Source organism: Odocoileus virginianus, chromosome 33, assembly GCF_023699985.2.
Source record: "Odocoileus virginianus isolate 20LAN1187 ecotype Illinois chromosome 33, Ovbor_1.2, whole genome shotgun sequence".
NCBI classification, from domain to species: Eukaryota; Metazoa; Chordata; class Mammalia; order Artiodactyla; family Cervidae; genus Odocoileus; species Odocoileus virginianus.
In genome coordinates, this window is record NC_069706.1 from 4,748,197 (window position 1) to 4,762,268 (window position 14,072).

At 47.1% G+C, this 14,072-nt stretch overlaps 1 protein-coding gene and 1 long non-coding RNA gene across 16 annotated transcripts in view; one reads left to right on the forward strand and one right to left on the reverse strand.

Annotated features, from left to right (window-relative positions):
* The window catches only part of RBFOX1 (RNA binding fox-1 homolog 1), a 2,345,672-nt gene that overhangs the window by 677,190 nt on the left and 1,654,410 nt on the right, over positions 1-14,072 (forward strand). The window contains exon 1 of one of the 14 annotated variants that reach the window (XM_070460580.1): positions 10,060-10,590. The exons of the other annotated variants lie outside the window; for them this stretch is intronic. Within the exon in view, the coding sequence (XP_070316681.1) occupies positions 10,588-10,590 (3 nt within the window). The 5' untranslated portion in view covers positions 10,060-10,587. Of the gene's footprint in view, positions 1-10,059; positions 10,591-14,072 lie in introns of those variants that run through there. 14 annotated transcript variants of the gene reach the window in all.
* On the reverse strand, positions 6,081-11,529 carry LOC139032754 (uncharacterized). Of its 2 annotated transcripts, none has more exons than XR_011485352.1 (4): positions 10,751-11,529; positions 7,442-7,664; positions 7,122-7,308; positions 6,081-6,876 (listed from the first exon to the last, which is right to left on the reverse strand). It is a non-coding gene; the product is annotated as an uncharacterized lncRNA (long non-coding RNA). The 2 variants fall into 2 exon arrangements; XR_011485351.1 differs by lacking the exon at positions 10,751-11,529 and adding an exon at positions 9,983-10,072.

Here is a 14,072-nt window from a genome sequence, read left to right on the forward strand (position 1 = left end):
GAGATACAACTTAGCGACTAAACATCAACTAATCCATATTTCCTCATACTAACCAGTGTGTGTTCTTGAAAGAGATTCCCAGTGATTTTTTTTTTAATTTTTTTAAATTTTTTTTCCTTTTTTTTTTTTCATTTATTTTTATTAGTTGGAGGCTAATTACATCATTACAGTAGTTTTTGTCATACTCAGATGTATAGAACAGACTTGTGGACTCTGGGAGAAGGCGAGGGTGGGATGTTTCAAGAGAACAGCATTGAAACATGTATATTATCTAGGGTGAAACAGATTTTTTTTTTTTTAAGTTTAGAGGTTTGTGTCTCTTAAGCATATGGAATAAATAGAAATAACAAATGTACAAATGGAGAGCATAGCAATGCATACTTTGACCATGATTTACAGATATTTTACGGCTCAGAGCATTTATAAACCACCGGTGACCACTGCAAATGCATATTCTTCCCTGTAAGGTTGCATATTTCATTGTAAATGGCCTAAATATCTTTACTTATCCATTTGTAATAAAATGACGAGGACTTAAAATAAAGTAAGTGCATTTGAAAGAAATCGATTGTCAATACTCTGGCTGCTAATATGTGGAACATTTTTTCCCCCTGAGGTGTTAGTACATTAAAGCAAAACTATTTATGTTCTGATTATAAATTCATTAACTATTTACACTTCATTGACTTACAACTTATTTTTTTCTTTAGAAGGCTCACTTTCAACCTTCGTGGTTGACTTTAGTGGAACTCCTCAAAGCACAGTTTCTAATTTTTTACAGTGTTTTTAGTAGGACTTTAAAATATGTATATGATTTTGTCATCTCATTAAGATCTCCTGGAGAAGGAAATGGCAACCCACTCCAGTGTTCTTGCCTGGGAAAGCCCATGGACAGAGGAACCTGGTGGGCTACAGTCCATGGGCTCACAAAGAGTCATATACCATTTAGTGACTAAACCACTGTCTTATTGGCCTTTGAACTTTCTATACTTAAAGAGAGGTTTTGAGGTGCGGCAAAGGATGGCATAGCCCTCAACTTGGACTTTTAAGAATTTAAAATGAAATTTTAAAATTGCTAGGTTTATAAGCTTTGAAAATTTGCTTTTTTCTCTCTGCACCTCAGTATCTTTATCTGTTAGATGTAAATAATAATACTACCTGCCTCATGGGGCTTCTCTGAGGTTAGAGGTGATATGTGAGGCCTAGCATAAAGTTCTCAGAACTGTTTTTAATTTCCCCCTCTTTTCCCCCTCATGTCCTAAGCAGGTATATAATTACTTCTTATTACCTTATCTAGCAGGAGAATAAAACTGGCATCTAACTCCCAATTCAACTCTTGTCTGTGACTGAGTGCAAGTGGCAAGCAGTTTTTGCTAACTGCCACTCAAATGCAGAACTTACTTTCAAAGCTGGAGCAAAAAGGCGATTGTGGTCAGCTCTGCACAGGTTGTCTTGTTGGGTTATCAGGGATTGCAGGGCTTTTTTCCTCTTTATTACTTCAGGGCAGCCTGTGCGTTGGCTGGAACACTCTGCCACTATGAAGCAGCTAGAGGAATGGAGCTAAGATACTTGGAACTGCGGAAAGCAAGGGAAATGCCAAGATCACCTTGCATTTCTTAAAGACGCTCCTGCAGTGGGGCTGTCGGGTGGAAGTCACCACGCACTCTGAGTGGTTGCTGTGCTGGGCGCTGCACAGGGATGCCGAGGGATTCCTCACGCATCTTTCCTTTCAATTCTCATGACAATCTTGAGTCAGAGGAGTCAGTGCTGAACAGCCTTTGAATCCTAAACCGACTACTTACTAGCTTGGTGACTGTGAACTAATGACTTCCATCCTCTGGACCCCAGACTCCGCATCTGTAAAATGAGGATAATAATAAAACCTGGTTCATGGATTGTTTTGAGAACTCAATGAGAATATGAGTGAAGCTATAGTTACACAGTAAACCTGAATAGATATGAATTGTTGTTACTAGATTACTAGCAGCAGTACTGCTTCTACTAGTATCAGTTGTATCCAACTCTTGTGACCCCATGGACTGTTAGCCCACCAGGCCCCTCTGTCCATGGGCTCCTCCAGGCAAGAATACTGGAGTGGGTTGCCAATTCCCCCTCCAGGGGATCTTCCTGACCCAAAGATCAAACTTGTGTCTCTTGCGTTGGCGGGCGGATTCTTTACCATCTGAGCCACCGGGAAGCCCACTAATACCATACTATCAGCGTATTGTTGAGGGTGCTTTTGACCACTGCTTCTCGCTTGGAGCAGTTTTGCCCTGCAGAGATCACAGGGAAACATCTGGAGACGTTTTTGGTTATCACAGTTTTGGGGAGCAATCAGGGGTGCCACTAGCATTGAGTCGGGGGAGGCCAAACATGCTGTGAGACAGCCTATAGGGCATGGTAGCCCCCTTCCCCTCAAAGGGCTATGTGGTCCAAAGTGTCACAGGTGCAAAGTTTGAGAAAGCCTGCTTTTAAGCCACATATCAACTTAAATAGGCTTTTGCAATAAGGGGTTTATCTTCACAGGGGACAGGGAATGCAGTGGTGGGGCAGTTTGGGTTGATTTAGCAGCTCTGTAACCTCAAAGGAGTCATTAGTTCTTTATTTCTCCCTGCCCTGTCATTCTCTAGGTGATCATAAGATTATCTGTGGCAGACTCAGAGGTTATAGATACACAAGGAAACATTAGGAGGGAGAAGAAAAAGAAAGAGTCTTTTCCTGTGGCTTTCAGTTGGGTCAAAATGTTTTCCATTAGCGTGTTGATCACCTTTTCTTGGATCAGATAACATGGACCTTAGGATAAGTCCTAAACTAGTCACACACGAGGAGGTCAGAATTAGCATGCTTGGGGATGGGAGTCCACTGCAGAGTCCTCTGTATGAACAGTAGCTGTTATCACATTAGTTATGTTACCATTATCATCTTCATCATCACCATCCTCACCCCTGTTTTACAAACAGGAATTGGAGGATCATAATGTTTAAAAACATGTTGCTTGGTTCACATGGCTGTTAAGTGGTAGATTCAGATTATGAAAATAGACTTACTCCAGAGCTTTATGCACTGATGTCTTAAAGGTGTGTGAAAGTATGTGTCTTTTCTTCAAAAATGTATTTCTTTGGCTGTGTTGGGTCTTTGGTGCAGCTCACGGATCTTCATGGCATCATGAGGGATCTTTCATTGCGGTGATCGACTCTCTCATTGTGGTTCTCAGTCTTAGCTGCTCTGCGGCATGTGGGATCTTAGTTCCCCTCCCAGAAATTGGACCCACCTCCCCTGCATTGCAAGGCAGATTCTTAAACGCTGGATCACCAGGGAAGAACCTGAAAATATATGTTTTTTTAAAGATATACTAAATGGCACATAAACTAGCTTGCGCTAAACCAAAGACATAGTCTACTCATTACTGGCCAAGTGTTAGGGATTCTTTGTTCACTTTATTCTGATCACACTCAAAATATTTGTTTCCAAAATGCTTTTTATATAAGCAGGCCCCTTTGCTACAGATCATCGGACCTCCCTATTTATTTTTGTTATTCCAAGACAAATGGACTAGGCATGTCTATGTTCATGAACGTAAATCACTGATGTGGTTGTAAGCCTGCCTACATGGAGTGTGAGCCCTCGAATACAGAAAGACGAGATGCATCATGATTTATGCTTCATGAGCTCAGTTTTGCCACAAAACAGACTTAGCTTTGAGTCCTGGCCTCACCATTCAGCATCTCTGTGGACTTGGCCAAGTGACTGAACCTCTTCCTTTTAAGTTTTGATTTTCTTATCTATGGGCTTCCCCGGTGGTGCAAACAGTAAAGAATCTGCGTGCAATGTGAGAGACGAGATGTGGGTTCGATCCCTGTATCAGGAAGACCCCTTGAAGAAGGAAATTCCAGGATTCTTGACTGGAGAATTCCATGGACAGAGGAGACTTGAGGGCTACAGTCAATGGGTCACAAAGAGTCAGACACAACTGAGTGACTGATACTTTCACTTTCTTATCTGTATAAAGGAAACCCTAATAATACTTATACCTGGAGTTATAGTGTGAAGATTAAATGAGATAATACAACTAAAGAGCTTATACAGTAGATGTCACATGATTGTTTTTTTTAATTTCTATTCTTTTTTTTTTTTTTTTTTTTTTTTTTTTTTTTTTAATTTTTATTAGTTGGAGGCTAATTACTTTACATCATTACAGTAGTTTTTGTTATACATTGATATGAATTAGCCATGGATTTACATGTATTCCCCATCCCAGTCCCCCCTCCCACCTCCCTCTCCACCCGATCCCTCTGGGTCTTCCCAGTGCACCAGGCCCGAGCACTTGTCTCATGTACCCAACCTGAGCTGGTTATCCGTTTCACCCTAGATAATACACATGTTTCAATGCTGTTCTCCTGAAACATCCCACCCTCGCCTTCTCCCAGAGTCCACAAGTCTGTTCCATACATCTGAGTCTCTTTTTATTCTTATATTTGTTTATAGCAATAAACAAAGGTCCTCACAGTTGTTTACTATGTTTTGTTTCTTTCTTTCTTTTTTTTTTTTTTTTTACCATTATGGCTGTCTTCATTTTTATTTGGGGGATGTAGGCAAGGGAGGAAAAGGGATGTACCCAAGAGACATGGAGAAACCATCATGTTTACTATTTCCAAGACATGTTTAAACAGAGTGTGAAAGTTTATAAGAAGAGAGTTCAATCCTGGTCACTGGATAGCTCATTCTCAGTATCAGATGCCTCAGTTAATATCAAGGCCTGGAACTACATGATAGATGGTGAGTGAGTTCAACCAATCAATGAGGGTATATTGAGTATCTGCCATGTGCCCGATGACTGAGGAAGGAGTAGAGAATATAAGGTGCAATCCATTCCCCCTGTGGTCCTCAGACTGTTTTAATTAGTTCATTAGTTGACCCGGACTGTGATAAAGCCTTCAGGTAAGCCTGAAGATTCAGAACTTGAGGGCAAGGGCGGTCTGACATAATATTAGGTCTGTATGAAGCACTGTATTGAATCAGAGTCATTCACAAATAAATTTGACCTGTACATCCTTCCTTCAGTGACTGCGATGGAAAGGTGTCCTTTGGGAAGAAGAGACCCAGAAGGGTGCTTGGCTGCATCAATTTGTTTTAGCTTGCTCTTTTCATCCTTCTCCTATCCTGTCTAGGAATGACCACTGATCATTCCTAGAAGTCCTAGACTTCTTTGGTGGTTGTTTTTGTTGTTTAGTCGGTAAGTCATATCTGACTCTCTTGCGACCCCATGGACTGTAGCATGCCAGGCTCCTCTGTCTGTGGAATTCTCCAGGTAAGACTACTGGAATGGGTTGCCATTTCCTTCTCTAGGGCATCTTCCCAACCCAGGGACTGAACCCACATCTCCTGCATTGGCAGGCAGGTTCTTGGCCACTGAGCTCCCAGGAAACCCTAGACCACTTTGGAGTGACCTAGCAGTTCCCAGAATTTGCTGGATGCTCACACTGACCATTTGGAACAGTTCTTAAATAAATATAAGACAATAATGAGAAAATGGTCATGGAAGAGAGGGCAAATGCAGTCGAGGACATGCCACCATATGATGGTGGGTCTTGACCAGCCTTGGAGTCCTCCCGTCAAAAGCTGCCTTGGGGGGTAGAGCAAGCACACCATGTGTTTCAGTTCAGGGGTCTTCACGGGCTTTCCTCGTCTGCGCTTCGGCTTCATTGTTCCCTGTCTCGCTTCCCCACCACCCTCCAGACCCTTGCACTCAGCATGATTCTGTTAATATTGAACCAGTTTGCTACTCCTTGAAGGAGCTCTACTCTGCTTGGCTTCAGACAGTCTCACAAGCTGTATTCTTCTCCAGGAATGTCCTTCATCCAACTCTTTGGGTAATTCCTACTGTCTGTCTGTGTTTAGAGGCGATGTCCTCTAGAAAGCTTTGGCTGGCCTTCACCTTTTCATTCATGTCTAGTTGCATCCTCCCATTCAGTACGGGCCCAAATCTTTCCAAACACTTGAGATCATTTACATGTGCTGCCTATTAATCATGTTAGACTATAAGCTTCTTTTTTAAAGATTTATTTTATTGAAGTATAGTTGATTCACATTGTTAAATTCTGCTGTATAGCAAAATGATTCAGTTATACATACACACACACACATATATTCTTTTTCACTATGATTTGTTACAGTTCCCTGTGCTACGCAGTAGGCCCTTGTTGTTTATATGTCCTAAAACAACAGTTTGCATCTGCTAATCCCAAATTTCCAATCCATGCTTCCCCTATCCCCATCCCCATTGGTAACCAAAAGTCTGCTGTCTACGTCTGCGAACCTGTTTCATAGATAAGTTCATTTGTGTTGTATTTTGGATTCAACATAAAAGTGATATCATATAGTATTTGTCTTTTTCTTTCTGATTTACTTCACTTAGTATGATAATTGCTAGGTCCATCCATGTTGCGGCAAATGGCATCATTTCATTCTGTTTTTATGGCTGAGTAGATTATAAGCTTCTTGAGTGCAGAGAGTGTGTCTAATTTATAGGCTAAATGAGACATGAGAGACTAGCCTCTAGTAAAATACAGGTTTGGTGGCAGAAAGGAGGATTAAATGAATGGATGAGCAGGTTGGCAGAAATGCCCACAGTGGTGACTGGAATGGAGAAGGAAGGTTCACCAACATTTGTGGAGCTTGTGTGCTTGGCCCCGTGCACTGAGAAAAAGTCCTTGACATCAAGGACCCTTCTGTCGAATGGAAGTGAAAATTTACAATAAGCAGAGGCAGATGATAAGATAAACGTATGGAGAGGTGCTTGAGTTCCAATGAGAGACGCTGCCGTATCTTGTGTGTGGGGTGAGGGTTGGCAGTGAGAAGTGATGTCGAAGCAGAGATCTAAAAGATAAACAGAAATTATCCAGGAAAAGAGAGTCAGAGGGAGTAGTCCATGTTGGAGGAACAGTATTTGCAAAGGATTGGGGACAAGCAACAGAAATTCACCTCTGGACCATAGGGTCCGCGTAAATAAGAGCCAGAAAATTGAGGCACTTGAAACTCATGTAGAAGACTTTAGACTTTATCTTGGGGGGCAGTGAGGAACCAGGAGATCTTAAGTTTGAAAGTAAAATGATGACACTTACATTCTAAGTAGATCTTGAACTTTTTGAGTAGGCTTAATATATTCTCAGGGCTTCCCAGGTGGTGCTAGTGGTAAAGAACCTGTCTGCTAATGCAGGAGACATAAGAGATGCAGGTTTATCCCTGTGTTAGGAAGATCCCCTGGAGGAGGGCATGGCAACCCATTCCAGTATTCTTGCCTGGAGAAGCCTGTGGACAGAGGAGACTGGTGGGCTACGGCCCATGGGGTCACAAAGAGGTGGACATGACTGGAGGGACTTAGCACAGCATAGCACAACATACTCTCAGCCAGGCATGAGGACACAGTGTCATTCTTGCCTACCTGTTTGTGGATGACACCTTTTTGACATCTGCTTACAATACAAATTGCAAAGTATCTTTCACGTCCAGTAGGAGGAGCCAAAGGCTCCAAGTTCTTCCCCAGAGCTGGGCATTCCTCCACCCTCAGATGCGTTAGGAGCTGTTTACTTCAGCACCTCTCATTACTTAGAAGTGGCTCAACGTGGAAGAATGACAGAAAAACTCAAGAATTTTTCCGGTTTTTCCTGGAATGGAAAGGTCATGGTGAAAAACAAACTTAATACTTTTTGGATGAATAGCATAATAGCATGCTATATTGATCTTTACTCAAATTTTGTTTTAAATTGTAATGAATGTCTGCCCACTCATATTAAGCTTTCATAATCCATGTAGCAATACAGCACCAGTGAGTCATTCCTGACACTCATCGCTAATACACCTAAGCTTATTTCTACTCCAAAATAAATAAGTTGGAGTCGACTCAGACTGACCTTGATTTGGAGATAGTTGTGAATGTTTTATTTCATTTCCAATGGAAAAATATATATTAAAAAGTAATAAAGCATCCCAAGATCACCCGTTTTAATGAAACAAAAGCCAGTGTTTCTGCCTTCTGCAATAAAAATGAAGGAGCAATGGAGAAACAATTCCTCTTGGTGCATTTGCACAAAACATTATATTTCAACAGAACTTCCCATTAACTGCCATTTATTTCTTCTCTCATTATTGATAATTTGCTTTTAAATTGAGAATACCTCTTTTACAACCCATCTCATCTCCCTGCACGGCTAGACAATTACATTGAAATTTGGTGGTTTTCCCATTGTAAACAGTTTCTGGGGAAAATGATTATGATGTTACTAAGCCAGATTTATGGCTTCACTGTGCTATCACTATCGGATAAGAAACTAGTATAGTATAAAGAAAAAAAAAGTTGTTTATATACAAATACATTCTCATCAAAGAGAGTCCTCTGGATGCATATAGTGAAACCAACCAGAATCGCAAAATCACCTACTAGGGCAGTGAGAATGATGTCTTTCTGGATTTTGCAAAGTTATTTTTGTTGCTTTTTTGAAAAATTCAGTTGTAGGTAGAAGCTCCCTTTCTTTTATTCTAATGTCAGAAGAAATCCTAGCCAGACAGTATTTCAGGGTAACTCTGACAAGTCTACTATGCAGTAACCACTTAGGAAATACACATGATACAAAGCAATACATGTAACATGGTCCCTGCTTTTGGAAATCTTACAGTTAGTTCTGCTTGGAGAGGAGCCATGGTTCAAGTGCAAAATAATCAAAGGATAGAGCAGGGAGATGAACCGTGAGCCTGCACGTGGGTGCTCAAGGCTGGAACCTGGATTTGCCAAATCCCACCTGCCCCTCACAGGGCAGTGCGGTGCAGTGGTCCACCCCAAGAAAGCAGGTCTTGCCCAAATGCTGGGGTTCTTGCCAATTCTGTGACCTTGGGCAAACTATAACTTCGTGTACTTCTAACTTTCGTGTACAATTTGATCACCATTTTAGGTGTTTATCAAAAAGCAAAAATCTGAATGTCTGGCTCTGTGAGTCCAGGGTCAGCTCAGGAAAGAAGCAGCACTGCCGCCTTAGCCCCTCTAAGCCTGTTTTCTCCTCTGGGAGATGGGCAGGCCCGCAGCACCTTTCATCTAGGTGTTGAGAAAGTTCAGTGTCAATACCTTGGATAGTATGTGGTGATAGTGAGCGCTCACTGAGAGGGAGGACTAACGGAGGCGTCCCAGGGCTTGGGACAGGCAACTGCGGAGAGAGCAGTCTCTGGACGTCCCCTCTAGAGCAGGACGAGGGGCCAGGGAGGGGTGGCCCAGGCCAGCGCACACCCACTGCTTGCCTGGTGACCGTGGGGCCTGGATAAATTCAAGCATCTCGGATCTGGCTCCATCTCTCCCCGGCCTCAAAATTTCCCAGACCAGAAGCGAATGGGGCAAGACACCTCTTCCACTTAGCATTTCCGTAGGGGATCCGTCCACTCTCCCCATTAGGCAGGGGTGGAGAGGGGCGCTGGTGCTGTGAGTGAGTCCACTTTGGGACCAGGACTGGGGGATGCCAAAGACCCAGGCTCACGACCCCACTTCCAACTCTCACCCCTTCACCCCAGGAGGCCGAGGCCCTGGGTAGCACGCTTCTCCACCGGCCCGCTGGAATACGGGTCTGCAAGCTTGACCGCCGCCGCGGCGGTGCGGGCGAGGGGACCGGGGAGGGGGCGCTCCCGCGCGCTCGGGCTTATTTTTGGCTCCGCAGCCGCTCGGCGCCTGTCGCGCGCGCTCACACACACACATACACACACACACACACACACACGCACACAGACACGCGCGCACACGCACACACATATGCACACATTTTTCTCGCTCGCTCTCTCGCCCTCCTTTGTTTATTTCCTAATCCATATTTTTATTTGAAGCTCTCCTCTTGACTCTCTGCCGCCCGCCTGCCGGCGCTCTCGCGGGCCAACCCGGTGCACACCGCTCCCCTCCGTCACCCCAGCCCTCCTCCCGGTCTCCCCGAGCGCGGGGTTTGAAGGTCACCTCCTTTCCAGTCCCTCTGCGAGACGCGCTGCCACCGCCTCCTCTAGCCGGAGCCGTGGCACAGGCTACGCTGCCTGGAAGTGGTGCTCCAGCCTCGGCGGCGGCGGCGGCGTACGGAACCCGGGGTCCGCGCCGGGTGGGGAAGCCCGAACTCGCCGAGGGGAATCCCTCCCGCTTTACCCCGGCCCCCGGCGGCCCCCGCGGCGGGGCGGGGGCGCTCTACCAGCCCGCGGTCGGCGGAGGCAGCAGCCGCGGCCAGACCCACGCGCGCACAGCTCCGGGGCAGGGGAGGAGGAAGGAGCCAGCGGGGCACCCCGCATCTGGAGGGGGACGGCCGCGCGCCCCGCCCCTGCGCCCGGAGCGCGAGAACTCCTAGCCTCCTCCCGGGCGGAGCGCGGAGGAGCGGACTGCGCGCCCCGGGTCTGGGGGACCTGGCGCTCCGCACGCCTGGTAGTGACCGCCTCGGCCCAGCGGTCGTGACCTGCGCCGCGCGCAACTGCGCCCAGCCTGCCGCCCAGGCAGGGGCGCCAGGGCGGGGCTGACCTGCAAGCAAAGTTGCGGCCGGCGTGGAAGAAGCCCGCACCCCCTTTCGCCATCTCCAGCTCATGGTGAGTGTGGCTGAGGGGGCCGAGAGCGCGGGGGAATCCGAGGGTCTGGGGCCCAGCGGAAGGCGACCGGAGCCGGGCGCGGCAGGAGTTCTAGGTAAGTCCGGGCGGAGCCACCGCCTCCGTGTCCGCCCCCCCCCCCACGCCCCCGCCCCCAGCTGACCAGAGGGTCCCACCGAGGGGAGAGCTGACTCCTCGAGCACGGGCTTCCTCCTAGGGCCAGGCTGGGCGTGCTAGACTGGGAACTTTCTCAGTGCGTTGGAGAGATTTCCCGGCACGTCCTCCCCGGCGTCTGAGATCAGGACCCCTCCGGCCCCCGCGTCCTTCCAGACGCACGCCCTTGCTCGCCTCGAAGCTCCGCTCCGGAGCGCCCCGGCTGCCCCGGCCGTCCTCCTGGGAGCGAGCGCAGGTGCAGCGAGCAGCGGGGATCGGCCTGCGCACTTTGCTTAGGTTTCCCGGCCGGCTGCGAGGGGGCCCTCGGTGCACCCCGGGGCGCTGTCTGTTCACCGCCCTTCACCACGTCCGGGGGAGAAGGCACTCTGTGGCCTGGGAGGGCGTTTGGAAGCACCGAATCCCTTCTGGGAGGCGGGAAGCGGAGGGTCGCTGCGCTGGAGTGAGAGTGTGTGTTCATGGGCTCCGGGAGGGACGCCCCCAAATGCCTCTGCCTTCGACCCTGGGTGATGGGGAAGGGAAGGGGGCGCCAGCCTGGGAACTCAGGAGTTGGAAACTCCGGCTGCGCCCCTTGGTTCCTTTGGTGCCTTAGGGCACCTTCACTCTGGGAAGGAAACTCAGGAGCAGTTCTCCGGGAAGGCCAGGGTTGCCCCTTGTCGGCCCCAGTTTCCCAACTCTCCAGGGTTAGAAGGTCAGGGGAGGGCTGACGAGTTTCTACTCCCACCTTGCAGCTGCGCGGGGGGCCAGCCGGCTGAGATGGTCCGGGAGCCTTCAAGGTCTTAGCTCCAGGAGAGCAGGCCAGCCCGGAAGTTGCCCACGCGGAAAGGGCGGGGAACACCCGACCCGCCCTGGCCCCGGAGCCTCCAGCTCCGTTCTCTGCTTCTAGGAAACAGGGGGCTTCTCCTTTCTGCTTCTGCCCGGGCAAGGGCAGAGGTGCTTCTGCGGGACTTGTGGGGCGGGGTTGCTTGTAAATCCGAGCCTGGCAGTCCGGAGAACTGAACTGGTACCCTACCCAGGGTCTTAGTTGAACTTGGGAAAGAAGTAGGGGAGGTGTCCTGGAATCACTTTGTTTGAGCCGAAATGTGATGCACATAACTGGAGTTTTCTCTTATAATAATACTGATTGTATATATGTTTATTATTAAGAAAAAAAAATTCCACAGAAAGCCTGGCCTTCTCAGCACAAGTTTAAGACACGCCCCAGCCGGTGATGGCTCCCTGCTCCTGTCCTAGTTCATCCACCCTCCGTTTCACATTTATCTTTGTTACAAAGGGAAAAATGAAAGAGCTGAGAGGGCCTGGATCCTTTCAATTTTTAAGTGACCACAGAGGGCCTGGCTGGAGCTGTGGGCAGTTTTATTTTTGGCTAGGTCTTTTTTTATCACAGGCAAGGACCTGGGCCCATGAAGGGTAAATGTGGCTCTGATGGGGGCTTCAAGGCAAACTTTGGGACTGACTCCAGGCCTTGCTCTCTGAGCTCATCTGGAAAGTGCTGGGATCTAAAGGAATCCACTGGGTTTCCCTTATGTTAACTCATGACTGAGTTGGATTAGGAAGAGGCTGGCCTCATCCTTTACAATTTTCAAGGGTACCGTTAGCATCCAGAGATAAGGCTTGAGAGGAGTACCGGGCCCTGGCTCTGGCACCTGCTTGCTGTGTGATCTTGGGCAAACAACTTCACTTCTCTGTGCTTCAGATTATCTGCCTGCCAGATGAAAGGTTCAATGGTGAGATTGGCCTCAGCGGGTCTAGGGGAGAATTAAAGAAAGCGATGAGCACAGAGCACGGTCCAGCACGTGGTTAAGTGCCTAGACAACGTTAGTCTTCGTTATTTTTATCAAATAGATTGCTCTCTGTTGTGAGTCTTATGACACCTGGTGGGATACAGAAGGCTGGCAGCCTCCCTTACATACATGTACTTTCTTTTAAACAACGGCTCCAGCGGAAACAGAAAAGGAGGTTAATCATAAAGGGAGATTTCTCAACAGAACCTCATTCTCTCCAAGCCTGACCTCTCCTCATGTTCTGAGGAGGAATCAGCGACATGCTGCCCACTGGCTAAGAGGTGGGTTGGGAGCATCTGACAACATCTCAACAGGCACCTGTACCCTGAAATTAAGTTTTTACAGCGGTTGTGCAGTTTTCTTCTTCAATCAGCAGAAAAGCCTGCTTCTCCTCGGCCTCCTGGGATGAAAGTACCATCTTGTGAAAGTTCCTTTCCTAAGCACGCACCGTCTTTAATGTCACCCCGCGGTCCCAGAGTTTTCCACTCAGAAACGAGCCAAAACGTGGGTCTGAGCAGATTTCTCCTCCTGGAATTCACCCACTCTGCCCTATTTTTCTCTTCATGATAATTGATGCTATTTTTTTACCTACTCCTCTAATGTCTGAGCATAGGCCTCTTCGACATCCTTATGTCTCTGATGACTTTTTTTTTTTAAAGCAAATTTAGCCTTTTCAGAACAAGCCATCCAAATCATTTTATTTTCTAAAATTCCTTTCAGATAATTTTTTTTTTGCATTTAGAAAATTAGATCTGCCCTGTATAAATATGTCTGACATTTCACCTTTCCCAAAATTAGACCATTTTATTTGCATCCTTTAAGCTGCTGTGTGGAGTAATGAACACATTCCAAGAGCGAAATCGGACCTGACGCAGAAAATACTTTGGGGAGGCAGTGGATTTCCAGTGGTGTGTGTGAAGACTGTTGAAGTCCGCGTGCATTTGCTCTGAAGGACACAGGGCAGCCCATCTCGCTTTTCCCACCCAGCATGAGAGCCACGTAGTAAGCATGGTTCACAGGTTAATACTGAATGACTTCCCAAAAGGTGGTCACTTGTCACATTTCCTTCCCCCATGTTGCCTGAGATGAAACTTTGTTGTGCTGAAGACCTTAGACTTGGAGATGATGTTTTGAAAGAAGGTCTGAGGCTCTCCCTGTTGCCTTCCTCCCGTTGTTTAAAATATTGCCTCGAGGCACCAGTATAAATATTAAAACTTTAATTAAAGAATTAACAGTGAGGGAACTTCAACAGGAGGGGGTACCCCGCACCTTCAGATGACTTCAACAGAGAACGTGGTCAGACTAGGTTGTTGGGGCTGGAGGTTCTTAATGAAAATGTTGTTCAGTTGCTGAGTCACGTCCAACTCTTTGTGACCCCATGGAGCGCAGCACTCCAGTGAAGGATAGTGTCCTTCACTATCTTCCGGAGTTCACGCAAACTCATGTCCATTGAGTTGGCGATGTCCTCCAACCATCTCATCCTGTGTCACTGCCTTCTTCTCCTGCACTCAATCTTTCCCAATGACCCAT